This window comes from Xyrauchen texanus, chromosome 34 (assembly GCF_025860055.1).
Source record: "Xyrauchen texanus isolate HMW12.3.18 chromosome 34, RBS_HiC_50CHRs, whole genome shotgun sequence".
Classification (NCBI taxonomy): domain Eukaryota; kingdom Metazoa; phylum Chordata; class Actinopteri; order Cypriniformes; family Catostomidae; genus Xyrauchen; species Xyrauchen texanus.
The window spans coordinates 23,068,714-23,095,301 of record NC_068309.1 but is presented as its reverse complement, the minus strand read 5'-3'; the positions used below and the strand labels follow the sequence as shown (position 1 = coordinate 23,095,301).

At 39.3% G+C, this 26,588-nt stretch overlaps 1 protein-coding gene across 1 annotated transcript in view; it reads left to right on the top strand.

The window, feature by feature from the left end:
* Positions 1 to 26,588, top strand: part of LOC127627699 (neurexin-1-like) — a 527,683-nt gene that overhangs the window by 176,335 nt on the left and 324,760 nt on the right. The window contains exons 8-11 of the mRNA XM_052104201.1: positions 7,962 to 8,388; positions 14,182 to 14,565; positions 16,601 to 16,804; positions 19,888 to 19,914. Of these exons, the coding sequence (XP_051960161.1) occupies positions 7,962 to 8,388; positions 14,182 to 14,565; positions 16,601 to 16,804; positions 19,888 to 19,914 (1,042 nt within the window). The remainder of the gene's footprint in view (positions 1 to 7,961; positions 8,389 to 14,181; positions 14,566 to 16,600; positions 16,805 to 19,887; positions 19,915 to 26,588) is intronic.

The window sequence follows — 26,588 nt, the reverse complement described above, 5'->3', positions numbered from 1 at the left end:
AAAAGTTAAAATATCAGGGAATTTTAATTCAGTATGTCAGAGAAATTAATAAAATCTTTTTAAAAAGTCACAGAAAAGCCATGGGTTATTCTCACGAAACCTTTCAAGAAAATATTCTGGTCATAATAACCTCCAATAAAGACAAACAAAATTATTTGCATAAGGAAACAATACGATTTTTTTGCTTTGTGACTTTATTTTCAGGACACTTAAGCACATTTTATTCCCCCACAAATTATCATTACTGTAATGCGTTTAGTGGATTTACTATTTGCACAATAATGTTTTACTGTATTACAGTAGCCTAAATATTTGCATATAAAATATTTTGCACAATAACTTTTTAAATTCAAGTCAGTGAAAATTGAAGGCCATACCAAGGGATTATGACTATCATGTATAAATATTCAAATAATATATTGTTCGAGGACTGGTTTGAAAGTTGGTAGGGACATATAGCAAGAATAATATTCAAAAAGGTGGTATTAAGAAAATGCAAGAAAATCAGTCTGGTATTATAGGCAAACTAGCAATGTCATATAGCAAGTTTAATTTCTTACAGTACTTCTCTGCCCCACCATATTAAATATCAGCCTTTTGTTTCAAGAATTTCTAAAGAATAAACAAATTAAGAACTGACCACAGCACATTAGGAGGAAAAAGGTTATATGCGATAAACTTGGATAATATGCAGGTTAATGGGTCAAAATCAAATGATATCTTTTTCAAGAACATTTACCTTGAGAAAATAATATCCAAGGGACATAAAGTGATATTCTGTAAAATGTATTATCCAGCATTAAAAAAATTGAAATCTATTCGAAGTGTAGGCTAAATTAACAATTTATATGTGTGGAAAAATTCTCTGGATTTCTTGTGAGGGAGAAAGTGGGAGCTGGGTTACAGTTCATGTAAGTCTTTTATTAGACACACTTTCATTTTTACACACACACACACACACACACACACACACACACACACACACACACACACACACACACACACACACACACACACACGTAGTGTTTCCATGTTTTATGGGGACTTTCCATAGACATAATGGTTTTTATACTGTACAAACTTTATATTCTATCCCCTAAACCTAACCCTACCCCTAAACCTAAACCTCACAGAAAACTTTCTGCATTTTTACATTTTCAAAAAACATAATTTAGTATGATTTATAAGCTGTTTTCCTCATGGGGACCGACAAAATGTCCCCACAAGGTCAAAAATTTCGGGTTTTACTATCCTTATGGGGACATTTGGTCCCCACAAAGTGATAAATACACGCTCACACACACACGCACACACACACACACAGACACACACACACACACACATAAACACACAAATAATTCTTCTTCGGTAGTCCATCGTATCCGATGATGACATTCCACTTCATTTACGGTGTACTCTTTTATGACTGTAGAGTCCAATCCTTGATCCACAAATTTATATGAGATCAGAGTATTGTACACCGTGGTCAGAGGTGAAAACCTGCGCAAGGGAAAGTATTTAAAGTGCCAAAGGGGGTGCACAGGCCCCAGTAACACCATCTTCATCATATTTTGGAATATTCCGGTGGGATGACGACCAGTTCCAAAAAATAGTTGCAAGAGGCTGCTGGAACTTCAGACTGACAGAGGACAGCCTAATGTGTGCCTCCGACACATGCTTTTTCTCTCAGGGTATGCTCCCATAGCCTTGATCTCAATAGACTAACCTGCAAGGCAGCAGGGCAGTGGCTGGCCATAAACTACCTCTGGGGACCACTGCAACTCCGAGATCCCCCACCAAGTTAGCCTGGAGCCGTGAAGCACCCAGTTACCGTGTGTAGCCACGAGGAGGCCTGGTGGGAGTCTTGGAAATGGAGAGGCTATATACTGGCAGGGGGAGACTTATAGGTTGCTTCCCTGTTCACCATAAAGGCTAGCTAGTGGCAGTAGACTGAAAACGCTGCTGCACTAGTCGCATCACATCTCCCTGTGACGAGTCACACACACACACACACACACACACACACAAATAATATAGTAGATAACACATAAACGAACACTCAATGCTTCTCTCACAATGCAAAAGTATCTCCCTCCTCCGGTGGTCTGGACTGCTCTTTTATCCCTCTCAGCTCTCACTGCAAACACAAAGTGCACAAAACACGAACTGTTAAGAAATAATTTCCCACAAGTGTCAATCCTAACTGTTCTTCCTCTTCCTGCCACGCTCTCCACATGTGTCACTCGGCCATGCCCACCTCACTACAATGTGCAAAATGACATCACAAATTGAACAAATTATGTGGAGATTGGAACATTTGAACATTGAAAATTTTGCCCCAATATCTGCTTTCCAACAACCCTTACTCCCACGTAACCTTTTCTCATATTGTTTTTTACATGTACTTTCATTTTTATTTGAAAAATTAGGCTTCCTGAACAATATAGGCTAAGACAAGTGTTTTTTTTTTTATGAATGTATTAAATAGTTTAAATAACTATAGGCACTTATCAAATAAACCTAATTTATAATTTTAACATTTAACATTTCTGCTTTACAAAATACAGTATAGCTGTACAATAACTAAAATGGGCCTAAAAACCAAACAATAATGTATTAAAAATGACAATGTTTAAACTGAAAGTGATATGAACATTTACGTTCAATTTAAGTTTCTTCAATCTTTCCTCAGTCAATCTCAATTCTTATAGACATATTGCAGATGAGCAAACAATGTAAAATAGACATCATCCAGGTGTAAACACACTCATCAAATAGACGTCTGGGTGTTGTACTTGTGCTATTAGGGAAAAGAGTATAACATAGGTGTCTCAAGACACGTTTTTAACAGTTGATGTTCTTTTTAACTTGACAAAAGTATGTAAAATATTGTGGCGCTCCTGCACGAGATGCCAAAAACACAATACACAATGCAGCAGTCAAAGACATCTGTTTAGCATGTTTACATAGAAAATCAAAAGAAAAACATCATGGGTGGATGCAACAATGCGTTTGGTTTGAACAACCCTGGAAGTTTCTCATCATTACCTAAAAAAAAGAAGTCTTTTGTTGACTGTAGGTAAATATCCACTTTATCCAACGAACGAATCAGACTGAATAGCCAATCGATTCAGGCCTTTTTACTAACCAGTTTGGCCAATTTGCTGAAAAGAACCGACTCAATAGAATTATTTATTTGTGAACTGGGCTTTAAATTGGAGACTTGACTTTAAGAACTCTTTTTTTTCAAGAGCTTTTCTCTGTATATATTTGTAAAAGGAACTCGACTAGACTCAAATTGCTCACAAGTCCATGACAAGACCAAGAGCATGAAAATATGGTATCGAGTACTACAACACTGTCAGAGGTGTCGGTTTGCAGGATGATGGGCAATGTGAAATCAGGGGCATGTAGGACCAAGGCTGAGGTGATGGCCGTCTTCTGGGCCTGGAAAGCCTGCTTTGCTTTTTCAGTCCAGGCAACCTTCACTGGTTGCCCCTTTTTGGTCAGGTCTGTAAGAAGACAAGTGACAGAGGAGAAAATGGGAATGAAACACCGGTGAAACGCATGTACCTGAGACTTTCTGAGGGGGTGTAGGAAGTTCTTGAATGCCACTATCATCGCCTCCTGGGGTCCTTGTTCAAAACGGAAACCCAGGTACCATCCTTTTGCAAGTCCTAGATGGCTTTTATGGGATTTGGCGGTAAGTCCAACACTTCGGAGAGTAAATAGCACCTTCTGGAGGCATTCAAGGTTCTCCTCCCAGCTCTCCGAATAAATGACAACAGCATCCAGATAGGCAGCAGTCTATTGTTGTTGGATAGGACGATGTCCATCATACTCTAGAAGGTGTTGGGGGCTCCATGTAGCCCGAAGGGATGGACCCAATATTGCCAGTGGCCTGATGGGATGCTGAAGGTCTTCTCCCGAGCCTTGGCTGACAGTGGGACCTGCCAATAACCCTTTGTTAGATCCAGGATGGAGATAAAATTGTCCCTTCATAGCCATTCTATCAATTCATCCACCCAGTGCATATGGTATCTGTCAAACACAGAGACGTCATTGAGTTTTGGAAGTCATTACAAAACCAGAATGTGCCATCACTCTTCAATACCATAAGGATTGGGCTAAACCAGGGGTTTTGAATTCCTCAATGACCCCCAATTTTATCATTCTTTAGACCTCCTCTTTGGCTTGCCAGCAAAACTCATGAACTCTATATGGTCGCTGCCTGGCGATTATCCAGGTGGGGTCCACATTGGTCTACCCAGGGGTCTCAGAGAACACATCACTGAACTGATTTACCAGGTTTATAACTCCTTCCACTGGGCTGCTGAAAGCTGTTGTCGTAGATCCACCACGGGCATTTCACCACTGGCCAGTTGGACAGGATGCTCGGCTGGCTCAACCCATCGTTTCAGGAGATTTACATAATAAATCTGTTCAGCCTGCCGTCTTCCTTCAGTACGTCACGGGTCCCACCCTTTCTAGAATGGTATTGGATGCCTGCCAAGATGGCATAAACACATCTGCATCCATTCTTGGCCAGTGAAACCAATCACGCAGCGCTGGACCATATTTTCAGCTCTCAGTGTCAAGCCATAGGGTGAGAATTGGCCATGTACACCACCAATTCCATCTTGGTGAGAGGTACCACCAGCAGCTGTTTTTCCTCTCCCCGCCTGATCACCACGTAATATAGCAAGCCATTCTGGATCACAAAATGCAGAGAGGGGTGGGGGCCTGGCTGTTGTTCCTTACCCTCCACGACTCTGATCTGTCCTCAGTAGTGTTTGAGTTAGTCATCCTGTCCATTGTCTCTTGCGAAGACCCCCCGTGGTCACCTGTTGAAACAGATCTGAGTAGATCTTCATGTTTTCATTTGATGACTCACCCAGTCTCTCGCTATCTATAGCCAGGTAGACTGGCTGGGCATGAGCTCTCTGTGGAGATCTTTGGGGTTTCTGGGTGGCGGGCTGCATTGAAAAATGTACACCTGGCCAGTCTCTCCCTAGCAGCAACGGTACTGGCAAGTCTTTAGTGCAGCCTGCAATCCAGACCCGTGCTTCAGCAGGATCAGGGTCCATGGGCATTTGCTCATATAGGCCTCCCTGTGGTACTGGTGGGTCTACCGGTTTTAAGATACCCTCCTAAACTTGTCGCTCTCCTAGAACCCTCTGGTGGAATGGTGCCAGTCTCTCCCCCGCATCCCGGGCTTGGTTGGATTCAGACAGCTCTACAGCTTCTACTATCTCATTGAGGGTCCCTGGATTTGTCAGACCAACTTGTCACCGATGTATGCAGGGAAGGGCCTGAAGTATATGGTCAATGACCACTCTTTTGGTGACTTCTGCTGGAGTTGAATTGTCAGCGAGAAGCCACAAGTTTGCGAGCAGTGCCGCTTGCATCCTCCACTGGATCACAGGGTTAGAATGCCCAATCCTGGAACTTCTGAGTGTTCAAACTGGCCAGAGCCCGACCCTATTGAGAATTAATATTTTCAAAATGGCATAATCATCCATGGCAGCCACGGGCAGTGAGTAGTAGACCTGCTAGGGCTCCCCCAAAAGAAGGGGTACAATGATTGTATCCCACTCAATGGGATCTCACCTCAAATGTATGCAGGTAGGCCTCAACATCATTCTGAGCATTGAGTTTGGTCAGGAGATGTTGAGCCGAATGTCAGGAATGGGCACCCCCGCAGCTGCCTCCGCTTGAAGGTGAAGTAATTCTTCCAAGGTCCGAGTCTAACAGTTATGTGAACTGCTGCTGATGAACCTGACATTCTTTGGCCTGTGTTGGCTAGGGAGGTGTCGGGTGCTGTGCTACTTCTCAGATTCTTTGCGGGTGAGTGAAACCATGGGTGGGAGCAAGGGTGTCCTTTCTTTAGTCGCTGCCTGTGAGGGAGATCATGTTAGGACCTTCCTTATCTCCCAACTGATGCTCCCACCAGTATTTATGTCTCCCTCCTGCTGATGAGGGAGGTAAATCTATGGAGACCACTGCTCCAAGTCTCAATTCTAATGCTCACGTGCTAATTATAGGCACTTTCGGTGGTGGACAGGGGTCATCATGGGCACTCTAATGGTAACCGGTCTGCAGCTACACAGTCCCATACGTAGCGGGGTATGATGCACTGTATGTTGTGACACATTCCTCCTGTAACATCATTACAATTTTCCGTGACTTTTGTCACAGTAGATCTTCTGTTGATTCGAACCAGATGGGATAGCCTTCTTTGCCCTTGTGCATCGATGAGCCTTGGGCGCCCAACACCGGTTTGTGGTTTGTACCTCCTTGGACCACTGTTGGTAGGTACTCACCACTGCTGACTGGGAGCACCTCACAAACCTTGCCATTTCAGAGATGCTTTGACCCAGTCATTTGGCCATAACAATTTGGCCATTGTCAAAGTCACTCAGGTCTTTACTTCTGCACATATCTCCTGCATTCATCATGTTGACTACGAGAACTGATTGTTCTCTTAACATCTAATCTAACCAGATCTGGACATGTGGCCGTGTTAGGAGATGATCAATGTTATTCGCTTCACCTGTGAGTGGTCATAATGTTTTGGTTTATCGGTGTATATTATTTTTAAAAAGCTCAAGGGACATGGCAAGGAACATTTGACTTAAAGACCTACATCTTAATCTGGTAGTTAAGCAGGAAAAATAAGGTTCTTGGGTTTTGTAATCAGAGGTGCTCTCATTCCATGATAGATCCCTGAGCTTTCTCCATGTTTTTTGGCAATAGTTGAATTTTGATAATTTAATTGAATAACTCTACCTGTGAACTGGCACCTCTTGTGTAGCTCTTCTTTCTCCTTTTATTTTTCTGTTGTAGGGCTGACAAGAAACATGGCTGCCTTGTGTTATTTTCAGAGACACTTAAGTTCACACCCAACAACAAAGTGTCAGCCATCATTTTTGGGCAGAGTGCGTGGCTGGTGTAAAAATGAAAAGCGTGTTTGCTGTGCTGGGCTAATTCTCCCATCTGGCTGCAGAGACTGCACATGTGTGACTGGAAAAAAAAAATCAACCCCAAGGGACACATTCACAATGCATGTATTTGTAGCAGTGTTATTTTAGGAACAGTTTTGCTTTCTATTGTACTGTGGGGTGTGTATGCTAAGAGAAATCATATCCTAGATCAAGGTTTCTTCATTGGCATATCTTTATTAATACAGTTCTAGCATTGTTTATGTGTAAGATTCAGAGAATCACTTAGCTTTGCATGGTCACAGCCAATGTTTTTGTGGAAGAGTAGGATGATTCATGATAATGAAACAGAATATAGATTTGCAATGAGTTTCTTGTGAGCTAGGTTTCAGGATCTACTCATGGTTTAAATATTTAAAGGGCTATTTCACAATTTTCTTTTTCATTCTGTCATCATTTGCTTATCCTCATGTTGTTACCAACCAGTTTGATTTTCTTCCATGGAGCATAAAAGGAGATGCTTAGGAGATGTGCAGTCTCAGTCACCATTCATTTTCATTGCAGGGAAAAAAGATGCAATGAAAGAGAGTGGTGACTGAGACCACATAATGCCTAATGACTCATTTTGTGTTCCACAAGAAAATCATATTTCATTTTGGGTGAACTATCCCTTTAATGAATACAGTTTTGTCATTGTTTATTTGTACATTGCAGTTAGCATTTGCATTGTCAGAGCCAATGTTTTCTCATCGGTACAAGTGTAGGATGATTCATGATATTAATGAAAAAGACTATCGATTAGCTGAGGGTTTCTGGGCAGCTCGCGATGTGGTTGCTTGGTTTATGTGATCTACTCATGCTTGGAGTATTTAAAGAGGTTGCCTTGTTTACTGAGTTGAAAACCATGCCCCCAGGATATGCACATCAACTGCTGTTTGTTTGTACCAGTGGGCAGCATGCTAGTCCATTCCACCCTGTTAGTATTCATGGGCTTTTCTTCTCTCTTTTTGACTCTCCCAGGTGGTGTACACCAATAATGAGTTTAGACTGGAGCTCTCCCGTCTGGCTGAATTGCGTGACCCCAAGGTCTCTCTCCACGGTGACCTGACCTTCCGCTGCGAAGATGTTGCTGCGTTAGACCCCATCAGTTTTGACACAGCAGCAGCTTACGTAACCCTGCCACGCTGGAATGGCAAGAAAACCGGCTCTGTGTCCTTTGACTTTCGTACCACTGAGCCTAACGGACTTCTGCTGTTCAGCCACGGGCATCAGCAGGGGTCGAGAGACCACAGACTGAGGGTGGACTTCTTTGCCATGGAGCTGCTAGATGGATTCCTCTACCTGCTCATGGATATGGGCTCTGGTAGCATCAAAATAAAGGCCGGGAACAAGAAAGTCAATGATGGAGAATGGTGCCATGTGGACTTCCAGAGAGAGGGGAGAAAAGGTCAGAACAATGCAAGATCAGCACTACACAAAAACAGGCATTGTCCTCCAGTTAAACAAAGCTGTCATGATGAGCAGCAAACTGCCCTCATTTCATTATCATCCTTTTGACTTCTGCTCTTCTATTAGACTGAATGGGAATTTGCTTTTAACCCTTTAATAGTTTGCTTATAGTTCACAGAAAAATTAAAATTCTGTTATTATGTACTCATCCTAATGTCGCTCCAGACCTATATGACTTTCTTTTTATTCAGTGGAACTCTTCACTTACTTTTCACCATATAATATAACGGAAGGCTTTAGGCTGTCAATCTCCAAAGAAGTCAAAACAACACAATAAAACCATAAAAAAAGGTGATAAAACTTCATGGCACTTCCTTCCAAATCTTCTGAAGCCGTACAATCACTCTATGTGATGAAGTTATCACGTCAAACCTGCGTCCAAAAAAAAAATATAATCTTCAATGCATGTTTGACATCATGACTTTTTGCACAGGCAAGAACAAATGTGGTTTGATCCTATTGATGTCCAACCTACGTTGTAGTTGCCATATTTGATTTTGGTGCTGCCGTTGCAAGTTGGTCGATGATTTTATTTGAAAGTAAATAACTTCAATTTAAACATTTCTGTCAAGTCCTCAGACAATATGATTTTTATGACTTTAAATGACTTGGAATATTGTGCCTGTATCAAATAATCATATATCGATTTATTGTGATTTTAAAATATTTTTTGTCCTTTTTGGAGCTTATTCTCTTTTATTATATGGTGAAAAGCAGTATGAAAATTTTTGAACATTTATTCTTTTACGCCACAGAAGAATGAAAATCATACAGATTTAGTGCCATTAACCCTCTGGGGTCTGAGGGTGTTTTGGGCCCTGGAGAACTTTTGACATGCCTTTGTGATTTTAACAGTTGCTTAATAACATATTAATGGCTAAAGTATAATAACACTGTATTCAGCACAAACTGGGCTACAATAATATCTGAGCAACATGTGTGTACATATTTGTATTTTTGAGAAAATAACGTTTATGCATGGTGTTTGAAAAAACAAAAATTTGAAGTCGCTGAAATAAGGTCATATAACACATAATAAATATTTGTCCACAAGACTTTTGAGAACTGGATCTTGTAGCCTAGAGTTTTTGCTACAAAATGCGGTGAAAACCATCCTGATCACTCATTCATACAAAAGAATATAGTAATTTAACTTTTGTAAGACACTTTTAGTGTTGAAAGGTCATATGCGAGGAGGCATGAACTGTCACAAATATTTATGTGATTCACACCCGAGGACACAAAGACCACTCCTCTGGGCCCATCAATGAGGAATGTGACAAAGAGAATGAATGTGAGGAGACTTAATGATCAAAATCAAGTTTTAAATTAAAAGAGGTAATCTGACTATACATTTTCTTTACATAAAGACTTAATTTTAGACCTACACTACCGTTAAAAGAAGTCTCTTCTGCTCACCAAGACTGCATTTATTTGATCCAAAATACAGTAAAAACATTGTATGAACTCATTTTACAATTTAAAAGAACAGTTTTCTATTTGAATATATTGTAAAATGCAATTTGTGATCTAAGCTGAATTTTCAGCATCATTACTGCAGTCTTCAGTGTCACATGATCGTTCAGAAATCATTATAATATGCTTATTTTCTAATATCGGTACATTTAAAGTGCATTTTACTCATTTAACCTGAACACAAGCTTTGTTGATGATAACGAGGCAGCATAAACAAGTTAAAATATAATCTAAACATTCATATTATTTTTATATCATATTACATATCATATTTATATCATACAGCATACAATTTAAATACCTGCTTTAGCCAAAAAAGCATTTAAATGTAACTAAAACTTGCTTATTAGGACTTATTTCAAATGTCAATACTTTGAATCCTGTCTGGAAACATTCCCACTAGTAAAATATGTATGTTTATATAAAATAGCATGTCAACTAATGAAAACTAAATGACTTACTCGTCCGAAATTGTATTCCCGGCTGGATCAAGTCTCTCTTCAAAATACAAATGTTCATCTGAGTCCCGGTCTTCTTGTGAGGAAAATGTTAACTCATCCTTACATCCAGGAGTTTACAAACACGCAGAAAAGTTTAGTTGTGTTGTGTTTACATCAAACCTCACAGTCGGGGGGCATGTACATTTGCCTTGATCGTCTCAGCACATTAGTATGACTGGCACGCTCTGCTGGTGGGTGGGATCACATTACAGATAATGGAAAGCCAGGAAAACTGTACATCGCTTTGTTTCATACAGATTACATTGCAGGAGAATATTTGTTTTAAATTTGAATTGTTATTTTTAAAAGTAGAAATGTTAAGCTTTCTTTAGACATACAGGTGAAACTCGAAAAATTAGAATATCGTGCAAAAGTTCATTAATTTCAGTAATTCAACTTAAAAGGTGAAACTAATATATTATATAGACTCATTACAAGCAAAGTAAGATATTTCAAGCCTTTATTTGATATAATTTTGATGATTATGGCTTACAGCTTATGAAAACCCCAAATTCAGAATCTCAGAAAATTAGAATATTGTGAAAATGTTCAGTATTGTAGGCTCAAAGTGTCACACTCTAATCAGCTAAACACCTGCAAAGGGTTCCTGAGCCTTTAAATGGTCTCTCAGTCTGGTTCAGTTGAATTCACAATCATGGGGAAGACTGCTGACCTGACAGTTGTGCAGAAAACCATCATTGACACCCTCCACAAGGAGGGAAAGCCTCAAAAGGTAATTGCAAAAGAAGTTGGATGTTCTCAAAGTGCTGTATCAAAGCACATTAATAGAAAGTTAAGTGGAAGGGAAAAGTGTGGAAGAAAAAGGTGCACAAGCAGCAGGGATGACCGTAGCCTGGAGAGGATTGTCAGGAAAAGGCCATTCAAATGTGTGGGGGAGCTTCACAAGGAGTGGACTGAGGCTGGAGTTACTGCATCAAGAGCCACCACACACAGGCGGGTCCTGGACATGGGCTTCAAATGTCAAACGTCTTACCTGGGCTAAAGAAAAAAGAACTGGTCTGTTGCTCAGTGGTCCAAAGTCCTCTATTCTGATGAGAGCAAATTTTGCATCTCATTTGGAAACCAAGGTCCCAGAGTCTGGAGGAAGAATGGAGAGGCACACAATCCAAGATGCTTGAAGTCCAGTGTGAAGTTTCCACAGTCTGTGTTGGTTTGGGGAGCCATGTCATCGGCTGGTGTTGGTCCACTGTGCTTTATTAAGTCCAGAGTCAACGCAGCCATCTACCGGGACATTTTAGAGCACTTCATGCTTCCTTCAGCAGACAAGCTTTATGGAGATGCTGACTTCATTTTCCAGCAGGACTTGGCACCTGCCCACACTGCCAAAAGTACCAAAACCTGGTTCAATGACCATGGTATTACTGTGCTTGATTGGCCAGCAAACTCGCCTGACCTGAACCCCATAGAGAATCTATGGGGCATTACTAAGAGAAAGATGAGAGACATGAGACCAAACAATGCAGAAGAGCTGAAGGCCGCTATTGAAGCATCTTGGTCTTCCATAACACCTCAGCAGTGCCACAGGCTGATAGCATCCATGCCACGCTGCATTGAGGCAGTAATTAATGCAAAAGGGGCCCAAACCAAGTACTGAGTACATATGCAGGATTATACTTTTCAGAGGGCCGACATTTCTGTATTTAAAATCCTTTTTTTATTGATTTCATGTAATATTCTAATTTTCTGAGATTCTGAATTTGGGGTTTTCATAAGCTGTAAGCCATAATCATCAAAATTATATCAAATAAAGGCTTGAAATATCTTACTTTGCTTGTAATGAGTCTATATAATATATTAGTCACCTTTTAAGTTGAATTACTGAAATTAATGAACTTTTGCACGATATTCTAATTTTTCGAGTTTCACCTGTATGTTTCATGTTTGTGTGAAAATTATTCACAGAGTTTCAGTTCATTTTAGTGACGTGTTTCTGAAATATGCTCGTGAACACAGAGACTACTGAAAGCTCACCCTTTTTATTTTCTTTATTTTACAAAAGCACAAGATTTTATTGTTATTGTGAGTGTACACAAATAAAAGTAGACCCTTTATAGTCTCTAATGATGTCTTACAATTATCTGTATACCCAAAAATGAGTATTTTTGATGATTATTTTAAGTTGTTTCTGCTGTAATGACGAAAATATCCAGCAGGACGCTAAAAACTAAATCTTGGAAGAATCCAAAGTAAGTTTTTACATTAAAATCCTTTTGAGTCGAAGGATTGATTCTCTAGTTTCATCCGATATGCCATTTTTACATTTTGAGCAATGTATCGCAAAACACCACGCTGCTAAACACAATGTACACTACCACATTTCCCCTTTAGAAATCCTATATGTGCTGTGCATTATTACATTGAGAATCAATGGGTTCATCCAAAAGCTGAAAAATTTTGCTTTCAGAGGCTAAGGTGCAATTCCAACTGTTCTGAGACCAGTGTAGACAGACAGCTCTCTGGAGGTTTAAGTGATTCACTAAAAAGGTGTATCCTATAGCTTTTCTATGAAGCTAAGTGCATTCACTCCTAAAATGTGACCAAAATTTCAGTTTCAGGCTGCAGATGATGTTTGGACCACTCAACATGTTTGGCAGACATGGGACAATGTTAATCAGTACATAGATTAAAAATGTATAATATATATTTTATTTTAACATGATTGGTATTGATTGGATAATGTATCAGAATTAATTATGCAATTTTTTTAGATGTAATAATGTCTGTAACGTCTCAAAAACAACCATCACTCCTGGAAACAGAATAAACAATTTGATAAGAAAAAAATCTGACTTTCTATAGCTTGGTATTTTTTTTTATAAATTTCACAACTTAGTCCCGTTGTTCACAAATGTGGACATACATTTTTAGGAAAACTATTCGGTCTAGAATAAAAGTGCATGTTTATTATGTATTACTACCAAAAAAAAAAAAAAAAAAGGTTTGGGTTCATTTTGGGTTGAACTATTCCTTTAATCTGTGCTTGTAAGCACTTTCTCTTTCTGCCAGCTCAGGGTCCATCTGACATGCATACTTCACAAACTGCTAAATCACTGTACTCTATTTCTTCTACCTCTCATTAACTCTCATTACTTAGCTCAACTCAAATTCACTCTCCACATTTAGAAATCACCAGTACCAGCATGTGATTTAACAAATCCTGGGAGAAGAGGTTAAAGATCTTTCCACTGGCAGAGCGCAGGGGGAAAAAAAAAGAATAGTGGATTGTTAATGGTAAATTAATGAAACCACATTGTTTGACTTTGTCTTGTGACAGTTATCGCAGCTATGCTGATTTCACGAGTTATTAAAATGATGGTATTTAGGGATCAGGAGGTATTAATTAAATTAGTTTTAGTTAGTTAACAATTGTACAGAATTGATTTTAAATATTGTGTGGTAAAAGGTTTTTCACACAGATGAACACTAATCTTCATTTTCATTCAAGTGGTAAGGTTTACTTTTAATTTTTTATTCACCCACCTCCAAGTGGGGAGACTATATGATATTCTGATCACTAGATGTGGTTCTGATCCCACCTTCAATATAAATCTGTACTCTTTTTACCTGTTTTATCATCAGCGGGATAAAACTGTAAGATTGATAGCTTTGAAAAGTGATTGCAAACTTTTTTGGATGCAGATTTGGAACAATATGAGGGTAATTATGACAAATGCAATTTTGGGTAAACTATCCCTTTAATAATTGAATTAATCTTTCCTATTTGCTTTCTTCAGGCACCATCACTGTTAATGGTCGTAGCATGCCATTTTTCACCAACGAGGGCAGTGAAGTACTTGATCTGGATGGTGAAATGTACCTGGGGGGTTTGCCCGATAACAGCGGCGGTCTCCCTCTCCCCCCAGAAGTGTGGACGGCCCCCCTTAGGCTGGGCTTTGTGGGATGCGTGCGGGACCTCTTTATAGACGGTTGCAGCAAGGACCTGCGGCGGCTGGCAGAGCTTCAAAGTGCTCAGGGTGTAAGCAGCTTCTGTACAAGGGAGACGCACCGAAGGTGCAGCTCCGAGCCCTGCGCCCATGGAGGCCGCTGTCGCGAGGGCTGGAACCGGCATGTCTGTGACTGCACTGGAACTGGATATGTGGGCCCCAACTGCGAGATGGGTGAGGAAAGTAGGCTTTATAGTGGTAGGTAGGGAGGATTTTTTTTATCTGCCAAAGCTGTGTTGTCATAAAGAAGAGTAAGACTTTAGTGCTTCACTGGAGTACTCTAGCTTGATGTTGCACTTCAGCTTCATCAGATACACCACCTGCCTGGACCTTCTACTGTGTAGTTTCTAACTCTTTCCTGCCCTCTGCTGTCTATTGCTTAGAATAACGATGTAGCCTCACAATGTCCAATACAAACACATTACTGGTGACTCAGAAAGGATACTGCACATAGAGATGCAGCAATATTTTACTAATAAAATACAATTATATCTTAATGGAAAACTTAAAACTGTGTTTCCAGGCCTGGAAAAGTCATGGATGTTAATAAAACATCAGAAGTCATGGACATTTCTAGAGTGAATATATTCATTTTAAATATTTATTTGTTTGTTTGTTTTCTTGTAATGTTATAATAATTTACAGTTTATTGAGTCAAGAACAAAAACAAAACTTTACCATTTTTTTTCTTCTGCTTCATTCGTTACACTGGAATTAGAATGTCAGGTTGAGGACATTGCAGCGTGCGATAGAGTATTTTGGTCAGTGTGCTCTGTTGTATACCACACATTTTTATATACACTCACCTAAAGGATTATTAGGAACACCATACTAATACTGTGTTTGACCCCCTTTCGCCTTCAGAACTGCCTTAATTCTACGTGGCATTGATTCAACAAGGTGCTGAAAGCATTCTTTAGAAATGTTGGCCCATATTGATAGGATAGCATCTTGCAGGTGATGGAGATTTGTGGGATGCACATCCAGGGCACAAAGCTCCCGTTCCACCACATCCCAAAGATGTTCTATTGGGTTGAGATCTGGTGACTGTGGGGGCCATTTTAGTACAGTGAACTCATTGTCATGTTCAAGAAACCAATTTGAAATTATTCGAGCTTTGTGACATGGTGCATTATCCTGCTGGAAGTAGCCATCAGAGGATGGGTACATGGTGGCCATAAAGGGATGGACATGGTCAGAAACAATGCTCAGGTAGGCCGTGGCATTTAAACGATGCCCAATTGGCACTAAGGGGCCTAAAGTGTGCCAAGAAAACATCCCCCACACCATTACACCACCACCACCAGCCTGCACAGTGGTAACAAGGCATGATGGATCCATGTTCTCATTCTGTTTATGCCAAATTCTGACTCTACCATCTGAATGTCTCAACAGAAATCGAGACTCATCAGACCAGGCAACATTTTTCCAGTCTTCAACTGTCCAATTTTGGTGAGCTCTTGCAAATTGTAGCCTCTTTTTCCTATTTGTAGTGGAGATGAGTGGTACCCGGTGGGGTCTTCTGCTCTTGTAGCCCATCCGCCTCAAGGTTGTGCATGTTGTGGCTTCACAAATACTTTGCTGCATACCTCGGTTGTAACGAGTGGTTATTTCAGGCAAAGTTGCTCTTCTATCAGCTTGAATCAGTCGGCCCATTCTCCTCTGATCTCTCAACAAGGCATTTTCGCCCACAGGACTGCCGCATACTGGATGTTTTTCCCTTTTCACACCATTCTTTGTAAACCCTAGAAATGGTTGTGCGTGAAAATCCCAGTAACTGAGCAGATTGTGAAATACTCAGACCGGCCCGTCTGGCACCAACAACCATGCCATGCTCAAAATTGCTTAAATCACCTTTCTTTCCCATTCTGACATTCAGTTTGGAGTTCAGGAGATTTTCTTGACCAGGACCACACCCCTAAATGCATTGAAGCAACTGCCATGTGATTGGTTGATTAGACAATTGCATTAATGAGAAATTGAACAGGTGTTCCTAATAATCCTTTAGGTGAGTGTATTTATTGTAGTATAGGTGAAGCATAATATTACATGTATACAGAAAAAAAATAATAGAAAAATAGTAAAAGAAAAATAGCTTACTGTTCACAATATATACAACAGAAGTAACTTGGTGGGATGTTTTTACAAACGTAGCCATACAGAAGAGTATTGTGTTTTTCTGACTGATTCTTGTATTCTGGTCTTTCAGAGTCTGCAGTGCTGAGTTATGATGGCAGCATGTTTCTGAAAGTCCTGATGCCTCATGCTGTGCACACTGAGGCTGAGGACGTATCTCTGCGCTTCATGTCTCAGAGGGCTTACGGTCTGCTCATGGCCACCACCTCCAAAGAGTCCGCTGACACCCTGCGTCTGGAGCTGGACGGGGGAAGAGTCAAACTAACCGTCAACCTAGGTAACTTGTTTGCCTAGGCACTCGTTTCACTTGGACATAGAACAACAGCCTAGACTGGGCTCCCTCCCAGAAAACATTTTACCCTCATTCCTCCATGTTTACCTCTTTTTGGCCCGCTTTTTTCTTTCTCTCTGTCTCTCTCTTTCTTACTGTCTTTCTCAGTTTCCATTTATCACTTTCCTCTTACCTGTGCAGCCTTCAATGGCTACTGTTTCTGCAGCTTTGGAACAGACAGCCAGAGAGACCAGGCTGTTGTCCCCAAAAGGCGCACCATAAATCATTATACTATGTCGTAAAATACAGAGTATGTGTGCAGAGTGGAAGTGAAGTGGGGAGCGTAGTTGCTTGATTTTACTTGTAGCAGGAGTGTTTGTTTTGGAAAGGTTGGAGAGCTTGTGTTCTCTCTCGCTCAAAGATCTCTATAATTAAGCTCCATCACGAGCATAGCATCCAAGTTTATGGCCCAAAATGCAATTTCATGCCAGCATAAATTCACCTGTGTTAAATAGTGTTAATATACTCAGGGTTATGGGGAAAATGTATGAAAAACCTGGAAATATCAGATAATTAAATAAATGGTGTCATGGAAATTAATAAAATAGCCCTAATAAAGTGCCCGATGTGGTCTTCTGCTGTTGTAGTCCATCTGCCTCAAGGTCTGACGTGTTGTGCATTCTGAGATGCTATTCTGCTCACTACGATTGTACAGCATGTTTATCTTAGTTAACGTAGCCTTTCTGTCAGCTCAAACCAGTCTGGCCTTTCTTTGTTGATGTCTCTCATCAACAAGGCGTTCATAGAACTGCCACTTATTGGATGTGTTTTAGTTTTTGGCATCATTCTGAGTAAACTCTAGAGATTGTTGTGTGTGAAAATCTCAGGAGATCAGCAGTTACAGAAATACTCAAACCAGCCTGTCTGGCACCAACAATCATTCCACGGTCAAAATCACTACGATCACATTTTTTAACATAAACCAGATGTTTTGATGTTATAGCATCAGAATGAACATCAGAACATTAACTGAAGCTTCTGACCCATATATGCATGATTTTTGGCATTGCACTGCTGCCACTCGATTGGCTGATTAAAAAATTGCATGAATAAGTAGGTGTACAGGTGTTGCTAATAATGTGCTCAATGAGTGTATATTTATATACACTTTATATGTATATGGTCTGCTCTAAAATATTTGATCACCTCGATATTGCTCTAGTGTAGAATAAAACTTGATTGCAAGCCGTACTCTTCAGATTTGTGAGAACGTCATTCTTATGACTCTTAACTGGTCGAAATTATTTATAAATCAATCGATAAATTAAAATGATTTTTAAAACTTTCAGAAACTCAGCCCTGCAGACTATTAGCATTGAGAATGAAAGATATGCATTTATTAGATTATCGTAAACACAACAATAAAAAAATACAAATTTTTACTCAAGAATGGACAAAAAAATTGTTGTAGTGGAATTTAATAAGACGTATCAAGGAAACTTAGAGTTCCTTTAACATATTTAAGTTTCTTGTCCATACAAGTATTCTATTTATAATTTCAAATAATCAGATCATCATATTAATGCATCACCATCGCAACTGTATGGAAATTACAGAAACATGATTTCATGTCATACATCTTGTGCCTTATTCATTATATTAAAAAACAAAAACATGATAAGAACAAATGGAGCAGTAACAGGGAGCAAACCTTGAGTGAGTAGTGGGAAATGGAAAAGAGTATATTTGGAGCAGAGTGATTTCAGAATGCTCTGAGTGGAGAGAGGACACTACTGTAGCTCCAATCGGCTCACATACTCTGGTACCATAGAACCAAATCCTAATGCTTCTAAGTCTGTCACTGTGCTCTTAGCTCAGGCTCCTGCTCTGATGACAGTCTGTGGCTGTTTGTACAGGAGATTATAGACAGTTCCAGTTCAGCAGAGAGTTGAGCCTGAGCTACTCAGCGAGATTGCGAGACAGGTCCCTGGCTGTCTGTGGTCACTCTTCTGTAGCGGTTGACAGCTTGAGAGTTCACCACAGCCAAGAGTGTATACTCTAGTCAATCGAAGTAGTGGGATACAAAAAAAAACGAAAAAAAAAGAAAACTTCCTATTAAAGGTGCATTCGGTAATTTGTTGTGCAGTATAAAAACGGCAGTATTTTTGAAATATACTGACACGTAGTGGAGTGGATGCAGCATCACACAAACACAAAAGTTCCATTGTAAAAATGCACGTTTCACAGTCAGTCATGATTCAATTGTTCAGTGAGTGAATGTTTCAAATTAAAGGAGGGTTAACTTGATTAAAAAAATAAAGAAATAAAAATTAGAATTTGGCTGATCATGTGATCTAAATATGGTGGTCCTTATGAGGCAGCCATACTTTATTTCATTTTACAGATTTTTATTTGGCTATTGATGTGACTGTTTTGATAAGTCTTCATCTCATGTGAGTGTACATGATTTTAAACATTCGTTTCCAAAGTACATTTCATTATGGGGTAAACAAACTAAATACTTAGTGCACATGTATGTACAAATAATAAGTAATACATTTTAAATAATATTACCCTAAAAGCTTAAATGTTTCTCATTTTCTCAAGAAAAAAATATATAGTTTAGTATTTTATTTCAGTGATGGTGTACAGGTTTAATCCAGGCTGTGAGTTGCACACACCACATGCTGCATAGAGACTAAGTTGTAGCTCTTGGCTGATGGTGCAGACTGCCCTTACCTACAGCCATACCGGCACCACCCATATCCAGGAGGAAGACAAAGCACAGACAAAATTAAATGTTTCTTCATAGTCTCCATTTGTGTGATGAGTGTCTAACAAATCAGGTCTTGGCATTGAACATTCTCCATCAAGTCCTTTTAGAGGGGACGGACATATGTGCTGTGTCTTTTCCTGTAAATGTGGGTCGTGTGCTATTGTAGGGGGGCAGTTCTGACTCCCAGCTAGTCCCCGGATGATGTGCTCAATGCAAAAATATTTTTTATTGTCTGCAGATTGAACCTTGAAGGATGTGTATCTGTTTTTATGTTTCTTTCTGAATCTCACCATCTCACTCTCTTTCCCACCAGATTGTATCGGGATAGACTGTAACCTTAGTAAGTGATTCTTTTATCTGCAATGCTATTTCTGTCTCTCTCTCTATCTATCTTTCTCATACACAGCTCCAAATCATCCAAACGTTTTTTTGCTCCTCCCTCGTAATCCTGTTTTCCTTCACCGTTAACTAAACTTTTCTTTTGAACATGTTCCCAGTTTGCATCTCTATTTCTTACTCTCTCTATTTTCCCACCAACCCCCCTCTCTCTCATACCCTCAATCTCTTATTTCTGCAAAATGCATCAAGTTGCTGCAGGGTTTGAAATTAAGCATAACCATCCCGACAGTTTCCATTTCTAGCAACATATGTTCCACACTTCTCATTAAATGCTCTAGACTGTTCCATGCCGCCATGGGACTCTGTTACATAAGGCAAATAGCATAATAGAGTATATAATAAAGAAGGAGTGTCTTTTGCCAAATCAGGCATGATGATGAACAGTGCCTGTATTTGAGCAGTGTTATATCCATGCATTTGTGTTGGAAAACGGTGCAGTCTTCATTATGTTTCAGTGAAGTGTTTCTGAAGGTAAGTAGAATGAATTAGTGTGGAGACAAAAGGACCAAAGGTGTTTGTGGTTGTATGTGTGTGTATGATTGGATGTGTGTTTTCTCTGTTGCATGAACGACAATGTATGTATAAAAAAAGAGGCCACGTTACTTTCAAAGATGGGAGGGTAACTACAGAACATCAAATTCACAATCAAATCTGGTTACTTTCCAGTTACTTTTGGATTACCTTAATGCCACATATTCAAATTAAGACAAGATAAATGCAAAATCAACTACAGTAGATCAATGTTTCTCAATTGGTTTTGGGCCATAAACCACAAGAACCACTGAACTAGATATCTTTTACTTTAATGTCTTCAGTACTACACCAACACTATGTTTTCCAGTAAAATTACAGTTTTATCTTAAAGCAAATAATTACCACATTTTTACGAAATGAAAACCTTTTCATTACTGACCGTGTTGGGTTGGAAACTGTTGTCAATAACTTGTCAATAACGTGTGGTTGGAGCATGTTTGACACAATTGCAGTTTTTACAAAATGTAATAGTAATCTGAGTATGCATTTTTTGTAATGTAACTGTAACGGAATTCAGTTACCTTTTTTGTAAGCTGATTTCATAACACTGTTACAAGTAAATTGTCACTTTCCTAGCCTGATGACTTCATACTCATTTTTCATTTGATGATTAAAGCTCTCTATATGCTTGTGAAATGTTTGAATGCTGAATACAGAATTTACCAGGCATGAAAACTCCTCACTTTTTGGCGAAATTCGCCGTTTTGAAACCAGCAGTTCAGTGTGGCCATCATTTACCTGCTATATCTGCATAGTTTCCATAAACTTCGCAACTTTAGGCTCTGCCTAACCAATCATCACACCTAATGCTGAAACCTGACAGCCAATCCGAGTCAGAGTAGGGCGGGGTTTTTTTCAAAGTCGGCTACACCGCAAGTCTGACAACTGGACACACTGCCGAACTAACTGCACGTCGGAAAGCAAGCCTGAGGTAAGTAAGTTAGCTTACAATGGTAACTGTCCTGTCAGATACAGTGATGTTGCCAATTTCATTATTTAACTCACTGTTATTAACCAATACTGTTATCTAAGCTAATTGTTCATTTATGGAGACAAGTGGCAGCAACCTGGATGTAATGTAGTCTAACGTCAACAACAGGATAAAACATGTCGGTATCTTTCTCTTGTTGCACGTTATCTATACAACATGTAAGCTATTGCAAGCAAGAGCAAGCTCCTATCAGCTAGCTTTTACAGAAATGAGCCTGACCTCCGTTTTACATGTTGAATACGATGCTGATAAATTAATAATGCACTTTATACATTTTAAATGATCATGGCCAGAAAGATACAGATTTTAATTTAATAATTGTGTTGTACCGTATTGGTCTGATTATATGACAAAGTTTTTTCCCCGTCATATTATGTTTGAAAAAGCACTCGTCACAAACGGAGCAGAAATGCGCTCCAGATACTGTTTTGTGCATGCCCTGAGCAGAAATGCTCTCCAGATACTGTTCTGTGGGCGCCCAGATCAGAAATGCTCTCCAGATACTGTTCTATGTGCGTCCGGAGCAGAAATGTGCTCCAGATACTGTTCTGTGCACGCCCGGAGCAGAATTGAGCTCCAGATACTGTTCTGTGCACGCCCGGAGCAGAAATGCGCTCCAGATACTGTTCTGTGCGCGCTCGGAGCAGAAATGCGCTCCAGATACCATTCTGTGCACGCCCAGAGCAGAAATGTGCTCCAGATACTGTTCTGTGTGCGTCCGGAGCAGAAATTCGCTCCAGATACCGTTCTGTGCACGCCCAGAGCAGAAATGTGCTCCAGATACTGTTCTGTGTGCGTCCGGAGCAGAAATTCGCTCCAGATACTGTTCTGTGGGCGCCCAGAGCAGAAATGTGCTCCAGATACTGTTCTGTGTGCGTCCGGAGCATAAATTCGCTCCAGATACTGTTCTGTGCACGCCCGGAGCAGAAATGCGCTCCAGATACCATTCTGTGCACGCCCAGAGCAGAAATGCTCCTATGCGAGGACGGTTATATGCCCGCGGATACAGTTCTGTGCACTCGTATTATGTACACGAGATTTTTATGTGCGCTATTATTGTACTAGGCAAATGCCATAAGAAAGTATACTTACCCATAATGTGTAACATTCAATAGCCATTCAGACTGTCAAGTACACCCTCCAATCCAGGGAGAAGATGGCAGTCGAGTTCTTCAAACGAGATGATGTGAAATATGGGGAGGTGGATCACACACTCTGCAAGAACATCCGTTCAGCAGGAACCACTAACAAACGGCAGCAGATTCTTCTTGAAAAGAGACTCAACTGTGCCTGCAAAGGATCCAGTACTGTTCAGGATCTCAAAAAGCAAGGTTGAGACATGCTGCTAAACAGAGAAAACGGGCCCTTGAGAGTCTGGTTCAGGCGAAAAATTAAAACAGACCCCTCTTACGCTATGTGTTTTGTGGAATGATTTGCCTCCACATATTGAAATGGCCCCCATATTTTATGTGTTTTATGTGTTAATATATTTTCAATTTATTTTTTGTGCAGCACTTTGGTAACCTTGTTGTCTTTTAAAATATGCTATATAAATAAAGTTGATTGGATTGGATTGGATTTTTTGCTGGCGTATCCTTCTCACCATTTTTACCCCTGACCAGTTTTCATGCCTGATTTACAGTTCAGTTTGCCCTTAAATGGTGAAAAGTGTCTCTATAATACTTCACTAGTCATGAGGTAGTGGATGTTTTTGCTTCAGCACACAGTTCCCCAAAAAGGCATGGAAATCTTTTTGCTGAATGGAATTTTTTTTAACATGTTAAAAATGTTAACCTGTCATCTTACATTTTTCAGTCATCTGTGATGATGACTCAACAAATTTGATTTAGACCAATGAAATAAAGTAATTCTTATAAAAACAAATACTTGCAAATATATTCTGTGCCATGTCATTTAAAAATAGAAATATCTATCTTTTAAATTAATATTACTACTATGTCTTGACAGAAAGAAAAGGTGCATTTTAAAAGTTCACAGCTGTGTCCCTACTTTTTGTTAGCACCGCATTCATAGTGTGATTATTTTGTATTATTAAAGTGAATGCTAGATTTCCCAATATTGATGCTCAATATTTAATATGTTATTTTTTAGGTACATATTTTTTTACACATTACTATTATTATATATGAAATATTTTTGTGACAGATTACATTTTGTATTTTTTTGTACATTATTTTAGTATTCTCACAGTATTGACCAATTCTAAGTGATATAGGCAAGGAAAAGCACAAATTTTTTGAGAAAATGGAAGAAGCAGAAAAACATTGGTGAAAACCTCTGCAACACCGAGGAGCACTTAGGATTATACCAGCCTCGCATACTCAGTTCACACCACCAGGTGGCAACAAACACCATCAGTTACAGCATGTAATCTTGTCCCACCCAGTGTCAGGCATTCATTCTTCAAAGCAAATAATTCAGTTGCTTCTTTTGAAGACTCATCTATAAATAACCCTAGTTTTGGGGATATGTGCCACTGACTTGATGTCAAATATGTTATAAACTATGGTAAACTGATTTGATGACACATTTTTATGGTATGAACAGTATTTTGGACCTGAGAAGCGATTCATCGTGCATGATGCTCAGTATGATGAATCTCTGCTTGTTCATATGTGGATAAGTATATTCATAATGAGCAGAGCATGATCATTTGATATGTTAACCCATGCAAGTGCTTCACAGTCCCCTCCACACTCTCAATATTAACTCAATGGATATGTCAAACATATTCAGACTGATTGTAGTTTTAATGACAGTAAAATGTTAATTGACTTATAAATAGACAGAAATGCTGGTTGTTAAAGTAAATTATACCCAGTTAAGGCTCTTTGCCATCTGTTGGAAGACTTTTTCTCCAGCTCACCATGATGTGCATTTTAAACAGTTCAGCACAGAGTTGTCATGAATATGAAGCAGATTTAGATGGTGTTACAAAGAGAACAAATTATCTTCTCATTAAGGTAATGTTAGATTTTGATGCATTTGTTTTTTATTTTGGTCAATGCTACAACTAATTTATTAAAGGATGATATTGAAAGATCTCAGTTATATATCAAAAAGCACTGTAATGTACACTGTATGCATGAATTCTATTATTATAGTCCACACATAAACTCATTATTTTCATGCATGCACAAATATGCTGTATGTGCCAAGTTTTGTTTCTACTCGACTAACTTGAATGCTGTTGCAACATGCAACATTAAGTGCAACATTAAGTCAAAATAGATTATTTTTACTTCCTCGATACACATTAATTATTGTGAATGAAGTATAGTGAATTATATATTAACGGAGATATGTCAGTTTACAGAAGTAGAAGAGTTTGCAATTGCCATCATGTTGACTTTAAGCTGAAATGCTGACTAATACTAGGCCAAGATGTAGTGGTGTGTGCTAGCTTTAAAAGCAGGGATGGGCAACGGTTTAGATTTAATTAACAGTCTGCCAGAAGGTGTAGGACGACAACTCATCCCTCTCTGCATGCTGCTCACATATTCCGTTTTTTTTTTTTTTTTCCAGAGTTGGAAGAGCTAATTAGAGAGATGATTTGACATGGAGACACACCAATTTAAAGAATGCTGCATATACCTAGTCGTTAAGAATTTAAGATAAGTAAATTATATAACCACGTATGATACCTGTAGTGTAATTATGAGCTGCCAACATATTGTCTTTTAATGCAATGTTATTATCATTAATGAAAATTAAAACGAACACTAAATGAAAAAACAAAACATGAAATCATGAACTAATTTGAATAAATGACAATAAACAAAAATGCACTTGATGCTTTTCAACCTGCCTTTACATGAAAATGACACTAGACAGCAATTTAACAATGTCCTTAGCTGACAGCTTCATTAAAATCTACCCGCTCAACACCAGTTTCATGTTTCATTCCAGTTGTAAATAGTAAATGGTCTGCACTTATATAGCGCATTTTTAACCTTAGCGGTATTCAAAGCGCTTTACACTGCATCTCATTCACACACATTCACACACCAGTGACAGCAAAACTGCCTTGCAAGGCGCTAGCCTGCCATTGGGAGTAACTTGGGGTTCAGTGTCTTGCCCAAGGGCACTTTGGCATGGGGAGTTGTGTGGGCCGGGAATCGAATCACCAAACCTGCGATTAGTGGATAACCCACTCTGCCGCCCCACAGTTGTTCACCTTTTGTTTGATTTAATTTTGTATTTTGTTTTTGGCAATTTCTAGCATTATATAGCCTTCAATCCTCAAAACAATGATTGACTGATGAGTTTCTAGAGAAAGCAGTTTTTTTTACCTACTAATGACCTTAAGACATTCCAGTCTATTGCATACTGTGGCAACTCAAAAACAGACAATGTTAAGCATAATTTAGTGAACCAAATAGCTTTCAGCAGTGTTTGATATAATGACAAGTGATTTTCTAGTTCCAAATGAGCAATTTATCATGATTACTCAAGGATAAGTTGTTGGAGTGATGGCTGCTGGAAATGGGGCCTGTCTAGAATAGATAAAAAATGACTTTTTCGAAAAGTGATGGTGCTGTTTTTTACATCAGTATTGTCCTGACTATACTTTGTGATCAGTTGAATGCCACTTCGGTGAATTACAGTAACAATTTCCTTTCGAAACAGCAAAATCTGTACATTATTCCAAACGTTTTGCCCCCAGTGTATATATTGTTACAAACCACCCGGCTCAGGGCAGAGTAACCATGGAGGCCACACGTGGATAAGATTTAAACCAAAAATATGATTTATTTTAGTCAAAGAAAAATAATTAAAATAAGTAATAAGAAAACGAAATGAAAAAGGGGGAAAAAAAATCAGGCGCAAACAACTCAAAGTGCTGTTGAAAAGAGGCAAACACACTTGGGAGAATGGCCTTTTTATGGGCTGGTCATTCCAGCTCTCATCTCTGGTAATTCAGGACACCTGCTCCTAAACTCCACTCTGGAAGAGACAACGGCATCTGGTGGACAAAAAACAGTATCGCCACCCAGGGCTATAACAATATATATACCTATATATAAAGAGAGTATAGTGTGTGTGTGTGTGTGTGTGTGTGTGTGTGT